Genomic DNA, 17,559 nt, shown 5'->3' with positions numbered 1-17,559 from the left:
CTCAAATGTAATTGGACAAATAAATATAATCATTTTTAAAATGTTCATTTTAAATATTTTGTTGAGAATCCTTTGCAGGCAGTGACTGCCTTAAGTCTGGAACTCATGGACATCACCAGAGACTGGGTTTCCTCTTTTGTGATGTTTTGCCAGGCCTTTACTGCAGCTGACTTCAGTTGTTGTTTGTTTGTGAGTCTTTCTGTCTTTAGTTTTGTCTTCAGCGAGTAAAATGCAGCTCAATCGGGTTGAGATCAGGAGATTGACTCGGCCATTACAGAATATTCCACTTTTTTACCTTCAAAAACTTCTGGGTTGCTTTTGCTGTATGTTTTGGGTCATCGTCCATTTGTACTATGAAGCTCTGCCCAATCAACTTTACTGCATTTGACTGAAACTGGGCAGAGAGTATATCTCTATACACTTCAGAATTCATCCAGCTGCTTCTGTCCTCGGTCTTCATCACTAAACACCAGTAACCCAGTGCCACTGGAAGCCATGCACGCTTGTGCATCACACTGCTCCATGTTTCACAGATGTTGTGTGGATCATGTGGATCATGAGCTATTCCAAGCCTCCTCCATACTTTTTTATTCCCATCATTCTGGTACAGGTTGATCTTAATATCAGCCGTCCAAAGAATGCTTTTCCAGAAGTGGTCTGGCTTTTTAAGATGTTTTTTGGCAAAGTCTAATCAGGCCTTGTTTGCACCTTGTGGTGAACCCTCTGTATTAGCTCTGGTGAAGTCTTCTCTTGACTATAGACTTTGACAGTGACCCGTCCACCTCCTGGAGAGTGCTCTTCTCTTGGCTGGATGTTGTGAAAGGGTGTTCTTTACCACGGAGAGGATCCTCCGATCATCCACCACTGTTATCCACTGCGGACGTCCAGGCGTTTTTATGTTAATGAAGAATGTGGCAAAGTCGTCAGCTGTTAGAGTTGATGAAGGAGGGGGAGGAGGAGGACAAAGGAGGGAGGAAAATGTTTTAAAGAGCATGCGAGAGTTAGGCGAATTGTTAATTTTGTTGTGATAGTATGTCCTTTTAGCAGTGGAGACATTAGCAGAGAATGAAGAGAGGAATGATCAATATACATTAAGGTCAGAAGGATTTAGTGTTTTGCGCCATACTCTTTCTGCAGCTCTGAGCTTAGAACGATACTCAGGAAGAACATCAGACAGCCAAGGGGCAGAAGAGGTGGTACGAGCTGGCCTGGAAGACAAGGGGCAGACAGTGTCTAAACAAGACGTAAGAGTGGAGCAGAAAGTATCAGTAGCACTGTTAACATCAAGAGATGATAACTGTTCAGAAGAAGGAAGCAAAGATGAAACCATAGCAGATAGCCGGGAGGGTGAGAGAGAGCGTAGGTTATGTCGAAAAGTGACATGTGTATGGGTATGTGTTGTGTCAGGAACCATGTTGAGGTTAAGAGTGAGGAGGAAGTGATCCGAGGTGTGCAATGGAGTAACCAGCACATGATCAGTGGAGCAGTGTCGTGTGTAAATAAGGTCCAGTTGGTTGCCTGATTTGTGAGTAGCCATAGTTAATACTCACCTGAGATCAAAAGAGGCAAGCAGAGTGTGGAAGTCTGAGGTTTATCTAGGTGGATGTTGAAGTCTCCAAGCATAACTAGGGGAGTACCATCCTCAGGAAAGTTTGAGAGCAGCAGATCTAATTCTTCCACAAAGTTACCTAGTGGTCCTGGGGGTCGATAAACAACTATAAAATGGATTTTAAGAGGGTGGGTAATAGTGGCTGAATGTGATTCAAATGAGCTGTTGATACTCAGAGATGGTAAAGGATTACATTTCCAATCATTAGAGATAAGCAGACCAGTACCTCCACCTCTTCCAGTCAGATGGGGGGAGTGAGAAAAGAGAAATTATTGGAGAGTGCTGCAGGTGTAGCATTGTCCTCTGGTTTGATCCACGTCTCTGTCAGGGCCATGAGGTTTAGTCTTGAATGACTTGTAATAGAAGTAATAAAATCTGCTTTGTTTACAGCAGACTGGCAATTCCAGAGACCAATAGAAAAAGAAAGTAGTGTATTAGTAGACATAGGCAAAGTGCGCAGGTTGTTAGGATTGCGCTGCCTACAGTGTGTGACGCATGGTTTGCGAGTGGTAGTGATAGTAGGGATCTGGAAACACATGGTAAGAATTGGTTATTAAAACTGAAAACAGTTTTATCATTTTACGTGTCATTCATACAGTTAGGTCCATATATATATTACACAATTTTCATAATTTCGGCTCTGTATGCCACCAGAATTAAAATGAAACAATCAAGATGAAATTAAGGTGCAGACTTTAAGCTTTAATTCAAGGGGTTAATCAAAAATATTAAATAAAATGCTTAGAAATTACAACCATTTTTATACACATTCCCCCCATTTTCAGGGGCTCAAATGTAATTGGACAAATAAATATAATCATTTTTAAAATGTTCATTTTAAATATTTTGTTGAGAATCCTTTGCAGGCAGTGACTGCCTTAAGTCTGGAACTCATGGACATCACCAGAGACTGGGTTTCCTCTTTTGTGATGTTTTGCCAGGCCTTTACTGCAGCTGACTTCAGTTGTTGTTTGTTTGTGAGTCTTTCTGTCTTTAGTTTTGTCTTCAGCGAGTAAAATGCAGCTCAATCGGGTTGAGATCAGGAGATTGACTCGGCCATTACAGAATATTCCACTTTTTTACCTTCAAAAACTTCTGGGTTGCTTTTGCTGTATGTTTTGGGTCATCGTCCATTTGTACTATGAAGCTCTGCCCAATCAACTTTACTGCATTTGACTGAAACTGGGCAGAGAGTATATCTCTATACACTTCAGAATTCATCCAGCTGCTTCTGTCCTCGGTCTTCATCACTAAACACCAGTAACCCAGTGCCACTGGAAGCCATGCACGCTCGTGCATCACACTGCTCCATGTTTCACAGATGTTGTGTGGATCATGTGGATCATGAGCTATTCCAAGCCTCCTCCATACTTTTTTATTCCCATCATTCTGGTACAGGTTGATCTTAATATCAGCCGTCCAAAGAATGCTTTTCCAGAAGTGGTCTGGCTTTTTAAGATGTTTTTTGGCAAAGTCTAATCAGGCCTTGTTTGCACCTTGTGGTGAACCCTCTGTATTAGCTCTGGTGAAGTCTTCTCTTGACTATAGACTTTGACAGTGACCCGTCCACCTCCTGGAGAGTGCTCTTCTCTTGGCTGGATGTTGTGAAAGGGTGTTCTTTACCACGGAGAGGATCCTCCGATCATCCACCACTGTTATCCACTGCGGACGTCCAGGCGTTTTTATGTTGCTGAGTTCACCAGTGCGTTCTTTGTTTCTCAGAATGTACCAAACTGTTGATTTGGCCACTTCTAATGTTCCTGCTATCTCTCTGATGGATTTGTTTTGTTTCACTTGTATGGAGAGATCCTTTGACCGCATGATGTGGGTTCACAGCAACAGCTTCCAAATGCAAACGGCACACTTAGACCTTTTACCTGCTTAATTGATGTAGAAATAATGAAAGAATAGCCCACATCTGTCCACGAAATTGATTTTTTTTGGTCAATTGTCCAATTACTTAAGGGGGCGGTACATATTAAAGAGCTGTAATTCCATAACCTTCCCTCCAATTGAGATGAGACTACCCTCAAATTAAAGCTCGGAGCTCACTTTAAGCCCATATTCATTATATAACTGTAACTTGAATATGTTTTGGTCAGCAGTAAAAATTGTGCCTGTGTCCAAATATATGAACCTGACTGTACAGTATGTATATATAGTTTTAACAGTAATTTATGCATAATTACATGCATCTATAACCCTAAACCAAACCCTAATCCTAAGCCTAATGTTAATTAATATTACTCAGTACTTAAATATACAACTGCAATCCTTTATGAAAATTAACCATTACTACAAATAAAACCAAAAAAACATGGTTACTATAGTTAAACTATGATAACCACAAATTAACCATGGTTTTGCTTAACCATAGTTTAACCATGGTATTTGTAATAAAATTGTGGTTATAGCCTACAAATGGTAAATGCCAAGAAACTATTGTTACTACACTTACTATAATAAAACCATGGTTAATTTTCATATATTACTTCCATTTTAAAAGTATGCTAAAGTGTACTTAGCTACAAGGATAAAGCCATGGACATGCAACTTTTAAACTCTTGTCATGACCAGGTAAACCCGGGATGCCTGGTAACTTTTCACATGACTTGATAGAAAAGTAGTCCCTCCCCAAAAGGATGATTTAAATAACTTGACAGCTCAAATAACACATTTTTATGAAGACAAATATAATAATTTATACGAATGTACAGTTTTTCCTCCCTTCAAAATGTTTTGCCCCATAGACTTCTATTGCAAAAGGAATAAACACAATTTTTATGACCCGAGTCAAAATTATCAATATCACAGTCTGTGGTAATCAATAGTTACACTGGTAAATGTTACATTATTCACAATGATAAGTTAATAACACGAGTTAAGAGTGATTTAAGAGTTTTTGGGAAGGGTTTAAGCTCACCCTCTCCGGTGGTGTGGTCTCCTCTGGGCCCTGTGAAGGATGTGGGTGTGGGTCCTCTGGCCAGCATCCAGTCTCCTGAGTCTCCTTCTTTATCCTGAGTGAATCCACACAGACCAGCCTCAAAGTCACAGTGAGACGGGGCTGATACAGAGGATGCTGTAACAGACAGAGCTTGTTTCTGCTTGCAGTAAACAAAAATATTAAGGAACAAACTGTAAGATTCACCATGAAGATTCACATGCACAGAGTTTTGTAATAAATGAAGCATGTTTACCTAACAGTGCACAGTCACCAAGCGTGACTTTAATGTCATCGAGACCCACAGAGCCACAACTCCAAATATTTTTGCATGTGCTGATGAAAACCACCTTCATCGCCCAGATGGAGAAAAATCACATCATGAAGATCAACATAAAATTAGATGAGTAAAGTTTGTGAGCAAACTTTAAAGTTGGCTTGAGAAAGCCTAGCCTGAAAGTTTGAAACAGCTGTAAAAGCTTGTAGTTTGAAAGTTTAGATTAGATAGGTGTTGCTAGCACATCCCTGTTGAAAAAAACAGCATATGCTGGTTAGGAAAGGACCAGCATAAACCAGCAAAGGACCAGCATAAACCAGCAAAGGACCAGCTTAAACCAGCATCCCAGCATCAAAACATACCTAACCAGCATATGTTGGTTTCTTTCAACAGGGATTGCTAGCATGATTTAGCAAACATGATTTAACATGTTGCTAGCATATTATTCTCATGTTTTAGCATGATTAGCATGTTTCCAGCTAAATGCTAGCATGTTTGTGGCATGATTAGCATTCTGCTAACATGTTGCTTGCATATTATTAGCATAATTACCATGTTTCTAGCTAGTATGTTGCTATCATGTTTCTGGCATGATTAGCATGATGTTAACATGTGGCTAGCATGATTAACATGATGATAGCATGTGGCTAGCATATTTGTTAAATGATTAACATGTTGCTAGGATATTTCTTGCATGATTTGCATGTTGCTAACATGCTATCATATTATTAACATGATTAACATGTTTTTAGCATGATGCTAACTTGAAATGATTAACATGTTGTTAGCATATTATTAACACGGCTAGCAAGTTGTTTGTATGTTTTTTGCATGATTATCATGTTGCTAGCATATTTCTAGCATTAGCATGTTTCTAGCAAGTTGAACATGTTTCTGGCATGATACGCATGTTTCTAGCAAGTTTAACATGTTTTAGCATGATAAGCATGTTTCTAGCCATTTTAACATGTTTCTAGCATGATAAGCATTTCTAGCAAGTTTTGCATGTTGCCAGCATGATTAGCATGATGCTAGCATGTGGATAGCATGTTTTTGATGCGATTAACATGTTGCTAGCATATTTCTAGCATGATAAGCATGTTTTTAGTAAGTTTAGCAAGTTGCTAGCATGAGCATGTTTTCCTATGTTTTCCAGCTTAAACACTGTATAGGCTACATATTACTGTACAGACGTTTTGACCCCCTCAATAAAGGTCTATGGGATTTTACGTAGTTTTCATCATCCGTTTAATGAAAATCATAAGTCTGATCAGTTAGAAAAGATATAGCATAAGTAGAACAGTGTCAAGGTCTGATGGTTGTAGCTTGAAAGGAGGAGATACAGTCCAAATTTTGTCTCAGAAGAAGGAGAAGAAGAAGAAGCTTAAAGCTTGGCTTTCTCATGCTAACTTAATGACAGATCAGAAAAGAAAGTCAGTGTATACTCTAATATTTAAAAAAGTAAAACTCATGTATGGTTCTGTGGATTTAAAGTATGAATGATCCTCAGACCGTCTTATATTTCCAGATGTTATAAACATTTATTTCTCTAAATCTGGACCTTACTGTAATAAAAGTCATGTGATACATAAACCCATGTCTTGCTAACAGATGTGAGAGCAGCAGGCCAGGATTATGTCCAGATAAATGGAAGTCATCTGAGAGTAGAGTCTCAGTCTGTGAAATTTCCTTTTGAAACTGAGACGGCCAATAGACTTCAGTTTGCAGCTGTAAACCATGATTTGCCACATGCTGTTGGTAAGCAAAGGTATGGCAGGCAAAGTTTTAATGGTTAGAATTATAATGTAAATACGTAAATATGAACTTCCCAGGAGGACTTCAATGCACCACTTTATATTGACATGTATACATCATCTGAAAGATGAATAAGCTTTCCATTGATGTATGGTTTGTTAGGATAGGACAATATTTGGCCGAGATACAACTATTTGAAAAAAATCTAAATATTGAGAAAATCCCCTTTAAAGTTGTCCAAATGAAGTTCTTAGCAATGCATATTACTAATCAAAAATGAAGTTTTGATATATTTACGGTAGGAAATTTACTAAATATCTTCATGAAACATGATCTTTACTTAGTATCCTAATGATTTTTGGCATAAAAGAAAAATCTATAATTTTGACCCATACAATGTATTTTTGGCTATTGCTACAAATATACCCCAGCGACTTAAGACTGGTTTTGTGCTCCAGGGTCACAAATAATAAAACCATCTTACCTGAGCATTTTTCTGACTTTGAATGGTCAGTTCAACTGCAATCCAGACATTTCTTATCTTATAATTCTGGGTCCATATTTGTTCCTGTTTAGAACCGTCGCTGTAATACAGATACGCCGACAACTCTTGGTCTGTTCCACTGAGGCCTCGCAGGGAGTAGAAGAACTTCAGGCAGTATTTCTGATTGCCTGGCATCGGCGGGCCGAACAAACGGCTGACGTATCCAGACTGTAAACTGAAGCGAGAGTTTGCCAACAAGAAGGATCCTGTTCAGAAAGAACAACGAGTTTTAACCATTTCATGCTTCAACAAATGTAGGCTATTAATCAGTAATATGTTTATACTCTACTGTGTAAAACTTTGGGGTCGGTAGAATTTTTAAACATTTTAAAGTCTTTTCTGCTCTTATTTATAAATGAATTTTCAGCATCATTACTCCAGTCTTCAGTGTCACATGATTCTTCAGAAATCATTCCAATATGCTAATATTTGCTTCTCAAGAAACATTTCTGCTTATTATTATTATGTTGATTTTTTTTGGAAACTATGATACATTTTTTCATGATCCTTTGACGAATAGAAAGTTTAGAAGAACATCATTTATTTAAAGTACAATTCTTTTGTAACATTATAAAAGCCTTTAATGTGACATTTGATTTATTGCATTCTTCCTGAATGAAAGTATTAATTTCTTAAAACCCCTTACTGACCCCAGACTTCTGAATGGTAGTGTACATTGCATCCAGCTGTACCTGCTCCTGTCGTATGGTCTCCGGTGGTGTAGATGTTGGGTCTGATAGACACTCTCCTCCACAGTGAACTGTCTATCTGTGTCTGGACATACCGACAATATCCTGACTCAAAGTCACAGTTCGCAACAGATGGATCAAACGTTGGCTCTGTGAAAACACATATTTTGAATTGATCACACAGGAATTGGTTATGAGCTTTGAGGCGGCTTGAGCTGTTCAAACATACCTGTGCCTGCATTACAGAACTCTGGAGAGAAGGAAATCTCATCAAGAATCACGTATCCTCCATGTGGACCGTTGAACGCCACCTCAAACACCATCTTGTACGATACACACACACACAGTGCTTACAGTTTTACATGTAATCTGGATGCAACAAGCAGACAATACAAGAACTGCAGACTGAAATCTACCCAGCTAATAGAGAACATTATCAGAACTCTGGCTGATGTTCTGGAACGATATCGAGTAGCATTAATAGAATGATAACAGAATGTTAATAGAACATTCATTTATCCATTTGTTTATAATGTTACTCTTTAATAATGTTCTCACAACTTAGCAAAAAAAAAACGTTCACGGACATTCATCTAACATTTTATAAATGTGACTTTCAGAACATTCAGTGAATATTCAAAATGAACGTTTCCACAACATATGCAAAATTATAAAACGAAATGTTCCCTTAACATTCGTATAACCAAGAAAAACACGTCCGAAACATTATTAGAACAGTGTGTTAGCTTGGTACTTTCTTCAAAACACAGATTTTTCTCTTGTGACGTTCTTCAGGCACAGCAGGGGTGTTCAGTCCTCGTCCTGGAGGGCCAGCGTCCTGCAGAGTTTAGCTTCACTTGTCCCAGCATGCCTGCCTGGACAATTAATCCTGAAGACCTTTAGTTCAGATGCGGTAATTGACAATGGCCCTCCAGGACCAGGACTGGACAGCCCTGATGTACAGCGTGTATAAAAGAACAAAAACACTTTTTTTGTGCTCCTAGTGTTGCAGATTTTTGCCTAACACCGTCAGACACAGTCTGGTCTATATTTACCAGCTGGCAGCTTACTCTGGCCAAGAACTCCACACTTCAACAGGAAGAGACTGTTTGCCCGGTATGTAAAACAGCCTATCAGAGCTAGTTTTATGTGCCTTGTAGGGTTGTATCTGAAATAGATATTTATTTGTGGTGGTCAGTCCTTACCTCTATTGGATATGGAGCTTTGAGGTCCACCTGCACAGGTATCCAGACTCTGGTTTCTGGACTCCAGTTCACGTTGTTGTTCTCCGGTAGATCGGCTCTCCACAGCTCCTGATACTGTCCGGCCTGATCCCTGCTGAAGAGGGTGAACAGATGGTCCTCGGCGTGATACTGCTGGTACTGGAAGCTCAAGCAGCCCGACATGGGCACTGTGGTCATCGGAGACACCAGCTTGGCCACCTCCTGGAAGCTTTTAGTGTCAGTAGAGTCCACAAACATGTACTGACCTGTGAGAATCAATAAAAGGGCATCACTGACAGAATCTGTTCAGCCATGGCTTTATAAAAAACACTAGATTTTAACATAACAGGACAGTATAAACAGAAGTGGGCGCTTGCTCATATTTGACTGGCTGAAGCATGCAATAATGTTGTCAAAATTACGTGATATTAAAATATTTATTTGTTGTCATAAAATGTTTTTTTTTTAGATATTTTTTGCATCATAAAACATGCTTTTTTTGTAAATGATTATTATTTATCATATATAAATTAAATACATTGTAGAACTTTTTGCATTATATATTATTTAGATATTATATATGTTTTACATTATAACTAATAAAATACTTTTTTTGTAAATGAGTGCATCATGTATCATATTATTTATCACATACATTATATACATTGTAGAACTTTTTTATGTATTTATATATATGATATTAATATATTATGTTTTACATTATACAGATACATTACTATACAAATAATATTTAAAAAATTAGTATACAATTGTTGAATTGCGTAATGGATACATTTTTATATATTTTAATTGTATAAAATTATTCAACTTATAAAATACTTTTAATATGTATGAAATTAAAAACATAAAATTATATATTTTTTGGTATTATGTATTTCTATATATGATATATTTATATATAATACATGTTACAGGTATTATATATATTATGCAAATAATGTAAAAAAATCTTAATGTAAAGATTTTTTTAACTGCATAATTACAACATTTTGTATTGCACAAGATTATAATATAGATTATAATATTTTTCATATTTTATAACATTAAAAAAAAAGATAGTTCCGGTTCTGTGTTTGTTTTTTTCTGGACTCCTTTTTAATGGTTAAATTAAATTGTATTCATCAAAAAGCATGTCTAATTAATTAAAATAATGAAACAAACAATTTAACATCAATTTATTAAAAGTTTAGCAAAAATGTAATGTTTAGGGCCCTATGAAATGTTTTTATTTTTTCCAACCGTATGTTTGATTGTTACCAAGTTTTAGCATGTCTAATTATTTGAAAACAAGTTGTGTTTATTCTTACAATAGCCTTATGATTTTTTGCTCAGAAATTCTGTGTTGTGTATTTACATTATTAAGGCATAAAACATTCATTTAATCTATCATTTAAGTAATGAAAATTAAACAAATGTTACTTTTTGGAAAATAAAGCTCATTTAATATTACAATTAAAACATTGAAGAAATATTGTATGATTATTCCTTAAAAATAAGGTTTTAATAATTTTAGTAGTAGCAGTGTTACGTACAGTCTACTGAACAATAGTAATATATTTCTGCCGCAATGCCTTCAAGTTAAACCAAACTTTTATTTTGACAGGTTGCCGTGAATAACTTTACATTTCTGTGTGTGTGTATGATATGAGGATAGTTTTACTCAGATGAAACGGTCAAATGCTGATGAAGTGACTCTCAGAGCAGTTCTGGAGATGTTGTTCATGTATTTATGTCCTCATTTAGTGAGACGGCAGACGCTGAAATCACCGCAAATAGTCGTTTTGCGGCTTAATATTTACAAATGACATGCCGTCGTGTAAATAAGATAAATACCAAGGCTTTTTAGTTTGTTTAAAAAAAGAACAAGGTATAGACCTGTTCTATCGTAAAGGTAACTTTAAATGACTTCTGTTGTGATCTGGCGCTATAGAGAAAATATAATTAAATTAAATTAAATTGACCGCCCCCCTAATGTAATGGCAGGGGAAACACTATATATATATATATATACATACATACATACAGTATATAAACAAAATATTTTAATATGAAATGCACAATGTATACAATTTTTTCTGTATTTTTATTGTACACGATAATAAAATTACAGAACATCTTTCATGTCTTATAAGATTTGTGCTAAATCTTTTTTTTCATATCATATTGGATTATATCACAAAGCAGGTGCTGATCAGACTAACCTGTTCCATCGTTCAGAGCAGTATCATCTGATCTTCCCACATGCCAGTTCATATCTCTGTTCCACTCGTTAGTGTAGCCACACAGATGGTCTGCTTCAAAGTCACACTCTTTGAGGTCACATGATCAGAAAAAATGAGCTTGCATCAAAATCACTACTTTTGAAACTCTCTATCTCTACAAGCCGCTTAATGCCAATAACATTTGGGCAAAATTCTGACGAACATAAAAACTGAAAACCAGAAATCTGGGTTCATTTAACAGATTTTCTTTCCCTCAGGAATGTGCACACAGGCTGGTTCCTAGGAATAGCTAACCAAACATTGTTGGGAAAGAACAGCGATTTAGTTTTCTGTGGTTAACAGTTCTTTTCATGTGGCTGGCCCTGAATTTGGCATGACATTATTAGTGTTACAAAGAAACAAACAAAGTGAAAGGCTGCTGAGCTGTTCTGGGTGTTTGGCCCAAGTTACCCGAGCACTAACCTATACAGTATTTATCAGAGATCTTGATCTCAAAGATGGACACACTGCTGCCTTTTTCTTCTCCTAGTTTGCCTTCAATGACGATCTACAGATGTAGAACAAACTTGTCATTGGAGTCACATGATAACATGTTAACATTACACACATCAGCAAATCCAGACTGCATAAATCGTTCTCACCTTGAACATTTCGGTGGAGTTCTGTAGGTCAATGCTGGCGATGAGCCAGCTCTCGGACGGGCTTTGGGTCGTCCAGAGCACCTGATCGAAGCTCTCTCCGTCTGTGCGCTTCTGTACCTGCAGGGAGGCGCTCCCTGTGACCTGATAGACCATCCTGAAACAGCTCCAGTCCTGTTGCTCCACATCTGGACCCAAAAGAAGCGCCTTTCCCTGGTCCTCCTGGACTTGCTCTTCGACGGTGATGAAGTGTCCTGAGTGAAGCAGAAGGAAAACAACATTCATGGCAAGAGTTTGTGCGTGCAGCTGGGAAGGCAGATAAATGTTTTTAGCAGTGACAGATCACTTATCAAACCATTTCATGACTGAGTGCTAAAATGCATTTTTCTGTAGATGCATATAATTCACCAGGCATCACATTGTCTCCACATTTGTATTCGATTCTTACATTCCTTGTTAATTTCCTGTGCTCTTTAGATTCAACCAAAAACAAATAATCCAGTGCTTGTGCATTTGCGATTCGTGCCACGTATAAACAGAGCGAATCACCCATCCAATAATGTGCTATTTCACTATCTCCAGATGCCCTTAATATTGAGGCCATGGCTTCCAGATGTGGGATTCAGTAAACACCATTTCTTCACTTTTCTGGGCGTTCGATGCATGCAGTTCACATGTTTTTTAACCCTGAAATCCATGTTTGGACTGTACGGTGCCAACCTTCATTCAGAATAACCTGTGTGAAACATAGCTTAAACACAAGCTTAAAAGTTGCCTTAAAGGGCCACAGTTCACCCAAAAAATAAAATGTTGTTATCATTTACACACTCAAGTCATTCCAAACCTGTCTAACAATTTCTGAACACATAGGGAGAATATTTTAGTAACTATGAACTGGAGTTATATGGAAAAGAGCTGCACAAAGATTCTTCAAAATTTCTCCTTTTCAGCTCCACAAAAATAAAATAATGAAAATAATGAACTATTCCTTTAACATGTCCAGTACCATAATGTAAATAGCCTATATATGACAACTGACAAATAAGATGAAAATTAAAATGAGAACTCTTAAAATAAATAAATATATTGTTTAAAACACATGGCAGGTGCTTAGAAATGCAGTGTTTGTATTCATGATGACTTTTATGTGGTTTTCAAAAACTATCTTTTTTTTTTTTTTTTTTTTTTTTATAAATCGGAAGGCAGATAAATGTTTTTAGCAGTGACAGATCACTTATCAAACTATTTCATGACTGAGTGCTAAAATGCATTTTTCTGTAGATGCATATAATTCACCAGGCATCACATTGTCTCCACATTTGTATTCGATTCTTACATTCCTTGTTAATTTCCTGTGCTCTTTAGATTCAACCAAAAGCAAATAATCCAGTGCTTGTGCATTTGCGATTCGTGCCACGTATAAACAGAGCGAATCACCCATCCAATAATGTGCTATTTCACTATCTCCAGATGCCCTTAATATTGAGGCCATGGCTTCCAGATGTGGGATTCAGTAAACACCATTTCTTCACTTTTCTGGGCATTCGATGCATGCAGTTCACATGTTTTTTAACCCTGAAATCCATGTTTGGACTGTGCGGTGCCAACATTCATTCAGAATAACCTGTGTGAAACATAGCTTAAACACAAGCTTAAAAGTTGCCTTAAAGGGCCACAGTTCACCCAAAAAATAAAATGTTGTTATCATTTACACACTCAAGTCATTCCAAACCTGTCTAACAATTTCTGAACACAAAGGGAGAATATTTTACTTTAGAAGATTTGCAATATAATACGAGTAACTATGTTATATGGAAAAGAGCTGCACAAAGATTCTTCAAAATTTCTCCTTTTCAGCGCCACAAAAATAAAATAAAGTAATGAAATTAATGAAAATAATGAACTATTCCTTTAACATGTCCAGTACCATAATGTAAATAGTCTATATATGACAACTGACAAATAAGATGAAAATTAAAACTCTTAAAATAAATAAATATATTGTTTAAAACACATGGCAGGTGCTTAGAAATGCAGTGTTTGTATATTCATGATGACTTTTATGTGGTTTTCAAAAACTATCTTTTTTTTTTTTTTTTTTTTTTTTATAAATCCAAAAACCTTTAAAAACCTCTAAAAATGTCATATGGGGCAACCATCGAAAACGTAATAACATATTTTTCTTACACCTTGAATACACACTCATACATTCTTGATAACTCATCTTAATAATTATTTTCAAATACATTTTCAAATACTTTTAAAGTAAAAGTGTTTTCTATGAATATAATGAATTATTCATATATGTGACCCTGGAGCACAAAAGCAGTGTTAAGTCGCTGGGGTATATTTGTAGCAATAGCCAAAAATACATTGTACGGCTCAAAATTATAGATTTTTCTTTGATGCCAAAAATCATTAGGATATTAAGTAAAGATCATGTTCCATGAAGATATTTTGTAAATTTCCTACTGTAAATATATCAAAACTTCATTTTTGTTTAGTAATATGCATTGCTAAGAACTTCATTTGGACAACTTTAAAGATGATTTCCTCAATATTTAGATTTTTTTGCACCCTCAGATTCCAGATTTTCAAATAGTTGTATCTCGGCCAAATATTGTCCTATCCTAACAAACCATACATCAATGGAAAGCTTGTTTTTATTCAGCTTTCAGATGATGTATAAATCTCAATTTCGAAAAATTGACCCTTATGACTGGTTTTGTGGCCCAGGGTCACATATATAACATAACATAACATAACATAATAATAATCTTACAATCTGCACTAACCTTGTCTTGTCATCACATGTTTCTGCACATTGGTTGCACCACATTACTTTTTTTTGTCACTGATTTTGGAGGCAAATGTTTTTCAAATGTTCATAGAATTTGAACATAAACTGCTTCACTGCCTGCCTACAGTATATATTTCCTGAGAAATAATAATTGTCCTATCCTAACAAACCATACATCAATGGAAAGCTTGTTTTTATTCAGCTTTCAGATGATGTATAAATCTCAATTTCGAAAAATTGACCCTTATGACTGGTTTTGTGGCCCAGGGTCACATATATTACATAACATAACATAACATAATAATAATCTTACAATCTGCACTAACCTTGTCTTGTCATCACATGTTTCTGCACATTGGTTGCACCACATTACTTTTTTTTTGTCACTGATTTTGGAGGCAAATGTTTTTCAAATGTTCATAGAATTTTAACATAAACTGCTTCACTGCCTGCCTACAGTATATATTTCCTGAGAAATAATAATAAAAAAATGATGCTAAACTACTCAATACCATCTTCATTATGATATCAGGACAGATGCACTATGATAACATTTTTGACTTTATGCCACCCAAAAATATACTGAAGCAAAATTGAATTAAAACCATATTCATTACAGAAGATGTGCATTAAAATTGCATTTTTATGTTGTTGTTTTTTTCTTCCTATTAATTGAATAAAATCTGTTTTCTGACATCCACTCATTTAATGGTGACCTTGGCATCAAATGATTCAAAAGCAATGCATTCATTGACAGGCTGCTGGAACTCACCGGAAGGGTCGAGGGTCCAGCTGAGAAAGTCGGGGTCAGACATATAGTCACATATGCTGTCCTGAAAGCTGCAGGAGCCTGGCAGAAGCTCTGCTTTAGCTGTCACTGAGAGAAAAGAGCAGAAACACACACTTATGCATATGCAATGATCTACACAGACAACTTAACTGCAATGAGTCCTCACCAATCAAGCTCAGAAGATAGAAAGGAAGCATCTTCTCTTCTACGTTTTGTCCTGCAACCAATCAATCAAATTAGACCTGGTTTAGCACTGGAACTAGAGATCTAGACTTCATTCTCTCATCTTGTTCTTCTTTCAAGCTGGCAGCGTATAACCGAAGCTCAGATGTGATCCTTCTGTCTGGGCTGCTGGAGAAGAAAAAGGGAGGGAATTAGGAGAGGGTTTCAGTAATGCTGACCAGATTCAGAGGTTACCGTCCCTTACCACTTCACCGCTAAACACACTCTCATATCGCTAATCCATAGCATCAATATCACTTTCATGAGCTGGATATTTAGATCAGATCCATATGAAGCAGATCTTTGTTTTCTCTCTTCAAATTTGTGTAACGTCTTGAAATCAGACAGAGGGTTGTGACTCTATGGCACTGTGTCATCTGGAGCAGCAAAATATATCTTGTGTCTCGCTTTATTCAGGCAAGGATCCAGTAAGAACTGTGTGTTCTGGTTCTGAAACATTTGTTGGTGATGTGAGCACATCTGCGTTTTACTTAAGTTCCTATGAGACATAGATATTCTGTCAACTTTGACACCAGAATTGATAAAGCCTATTATAACATAGCCACTCACTTTTTTTGGCAGCATTATTTCTAGTAGTATTTTCACATTAAGTAATAAATTGTGTTTTTGTGATTTGAATTGTGTACACTTCATGAGCTTAAAAACTGTACTCATAATAGTTTTCTGTAAAATTATTTTAATTATGTATATTGCAGGCAAAGTCCTAAGTGTATATGTATAAAGTCTGATTGTCAAAGTATTCGCCATGTTAAATGCAATAAAAGCTATAAACCAAGCTAACTTGAATTATATCTGGAAAAGAAAAACACACTACATTAGAAAATGAATGTTGGTCAAAGAATATGAAGAAGGAGGACTAAAAGCCCTTGACATTGAATACTGTATTAAAACACATTGGCTAAGACCCTTTTTGAAAATGAAAATAGTTTTTGGTTTCATATCCCCAGCCAAATATTTATGAAATTAGGAGGTATACATTTTTTTTCTTAGATGTGATTATGACCTTTAAAAACTCCCTGTTAGGTTATCAGTGTTTCATCAACAGTTTTACTTTACTGGGAAATTATCTATAAGCATAATGTCAGTCCCCATAATGTCCCTTTATGGAATTGTAGATATGGTGTATTTAGGAACAAATCCCTATTCTACAAAATTAGGTTATCAGTGTTTCATCAACAGTTTTACTTTACTGGGAAATGATCTATAAGCATAATGTCAGTCCCCATAATGTCCCTTTATGAAGTGAAGTGACGTGACATGTGGCCAAGTATGGTGACCCATACTCGGAATTAGTGCTCTGCATTTACCCATCCAAAGTGCACTCACACAGCAGTGAACACACACACAAACCGTGAACACACACCCGGAGCAGTGGGCAGCCATATATGCTGCGGCGCCCGGGGAGCAGTTGGGGTTCGGTGCCTTGCTCAAGGGCACCTCAGTCGTGGTATTGAAGGTGGGAGAGAGCGCTGTACATTCACTTCCCCCACCTACAATCCCTGCCGGTACGAGACTCGAACCCACAACCTTTGGGTTATGAGTCCAACTCTCTAACCATTAGGCCACGACTTCCCCTGTGGAAGGAATTGTAGATATGGTGTATTTAGGAACAAATCCCTATTCTACAAATATTGTTGGGAGAAAGGAATATGGTCTGTGATGCAAATATTAGATAATACCGGAGCTATGTCTTTTGAAACTTTTTGTTCCAAATTTGATTTATTTGACAGAAAACAGTATAATAACATCATCAAAGCTATCCCACAATCTATATGTCTTCAAACTTTTCTCACCCGGAGCAGTGGGC

The 17,559-nt window shown here is 36.6% G+C and overlaps 1 protein-coding gene across 2 annotated transcripts in view; it reads right to left on the bottom strand.

Annotated features, from left to right (window-relative positions):
* The window catches only part of mamdc2b (MAM domain containing 2b), a 19,095-nt gene extending 3,037 nt beyond the window's left edge, over window positions 1-16,058 (bottom strand). Inside the window, exons 1-12 of one of the 2 annotated variants that reach the window (XM_016242363.1) lie at window positions 15,937-16,058; window positions 15,676-15,860; window positions 15,492-15,596; window positions 11,923-12,173; window positions 11,744-11,828; window positions 11,261-11,368; window positions 9,021-9,304; window positions 8,045-8,138; window positions 7,819-7,965; window positions 7,067-7,332; window positions 4,807-4,900; window positions 4,533-4,688 (exon numbers count right to left, since the gene is read on the bottom strand). In XM_016242363.1, the coding sequence (XP_016097849.1) occupies window positions 4,533-4,688; window positions 4,807-4,900; window positions 7,067-7,332; window positions 7,819-7,965; window positions 8,045-8,138; window positions 9,021-9,304; window positions 11,261-11,368; window positions 11,744-11,828; window positions 11,923-12,173; window positions 15,492-15,596; window positions 15,676-15,706 (1,621 nt within the window). In that variant the 5' untranslated portion in view covers window positions 15,707-15,860; window positions 15,937-16,058. The remainder of the gene's footprint in view (window positions 1-4,532; window positions 4,689-4,806; window positions 4,901-7,066; window positions 7,333-7,818; window positions 7,966-8,044; window positions 8,139-9,020; window positions 9,305-11,260; window positions 11,369-11,743; window positions 11,829-11,922; window positions 12,174-15,491; window positions 15,597-15,675; window positions 15,861-15,936) is intronic. The other variant, XM_016242364.1, reaches the window with a different exon arrangement.
* Between the last annotated feature and the right edge of the window lie 1,501 nt (window positions 16,059-17,559).

The sequence above is a fragment of the Sinocyclocheilus grahami genome, unplaced genomic scaffold (genome assembly GCF_001515645.1).
Source record: "Sinocyclocheilus grahami isolate Dianchi unplaced genomic scaffold, SAMN03320097.WGS_v1.1 scaffold655.1, whole genome shotgun sequence".
NCBI classification, from domain to species: domain Eukaryota; kingdom Metazoa; phylum Chordata; class Actinopteri; order Cypriniformes; family Cyprinidae; genus Sinocyclocheilus; species Sinocyclocheilus grahami.
Note: the sequence above shows the minus strand (reverse complement) of the source record. Positions and strands in the feature narration are given on the sequence as shown.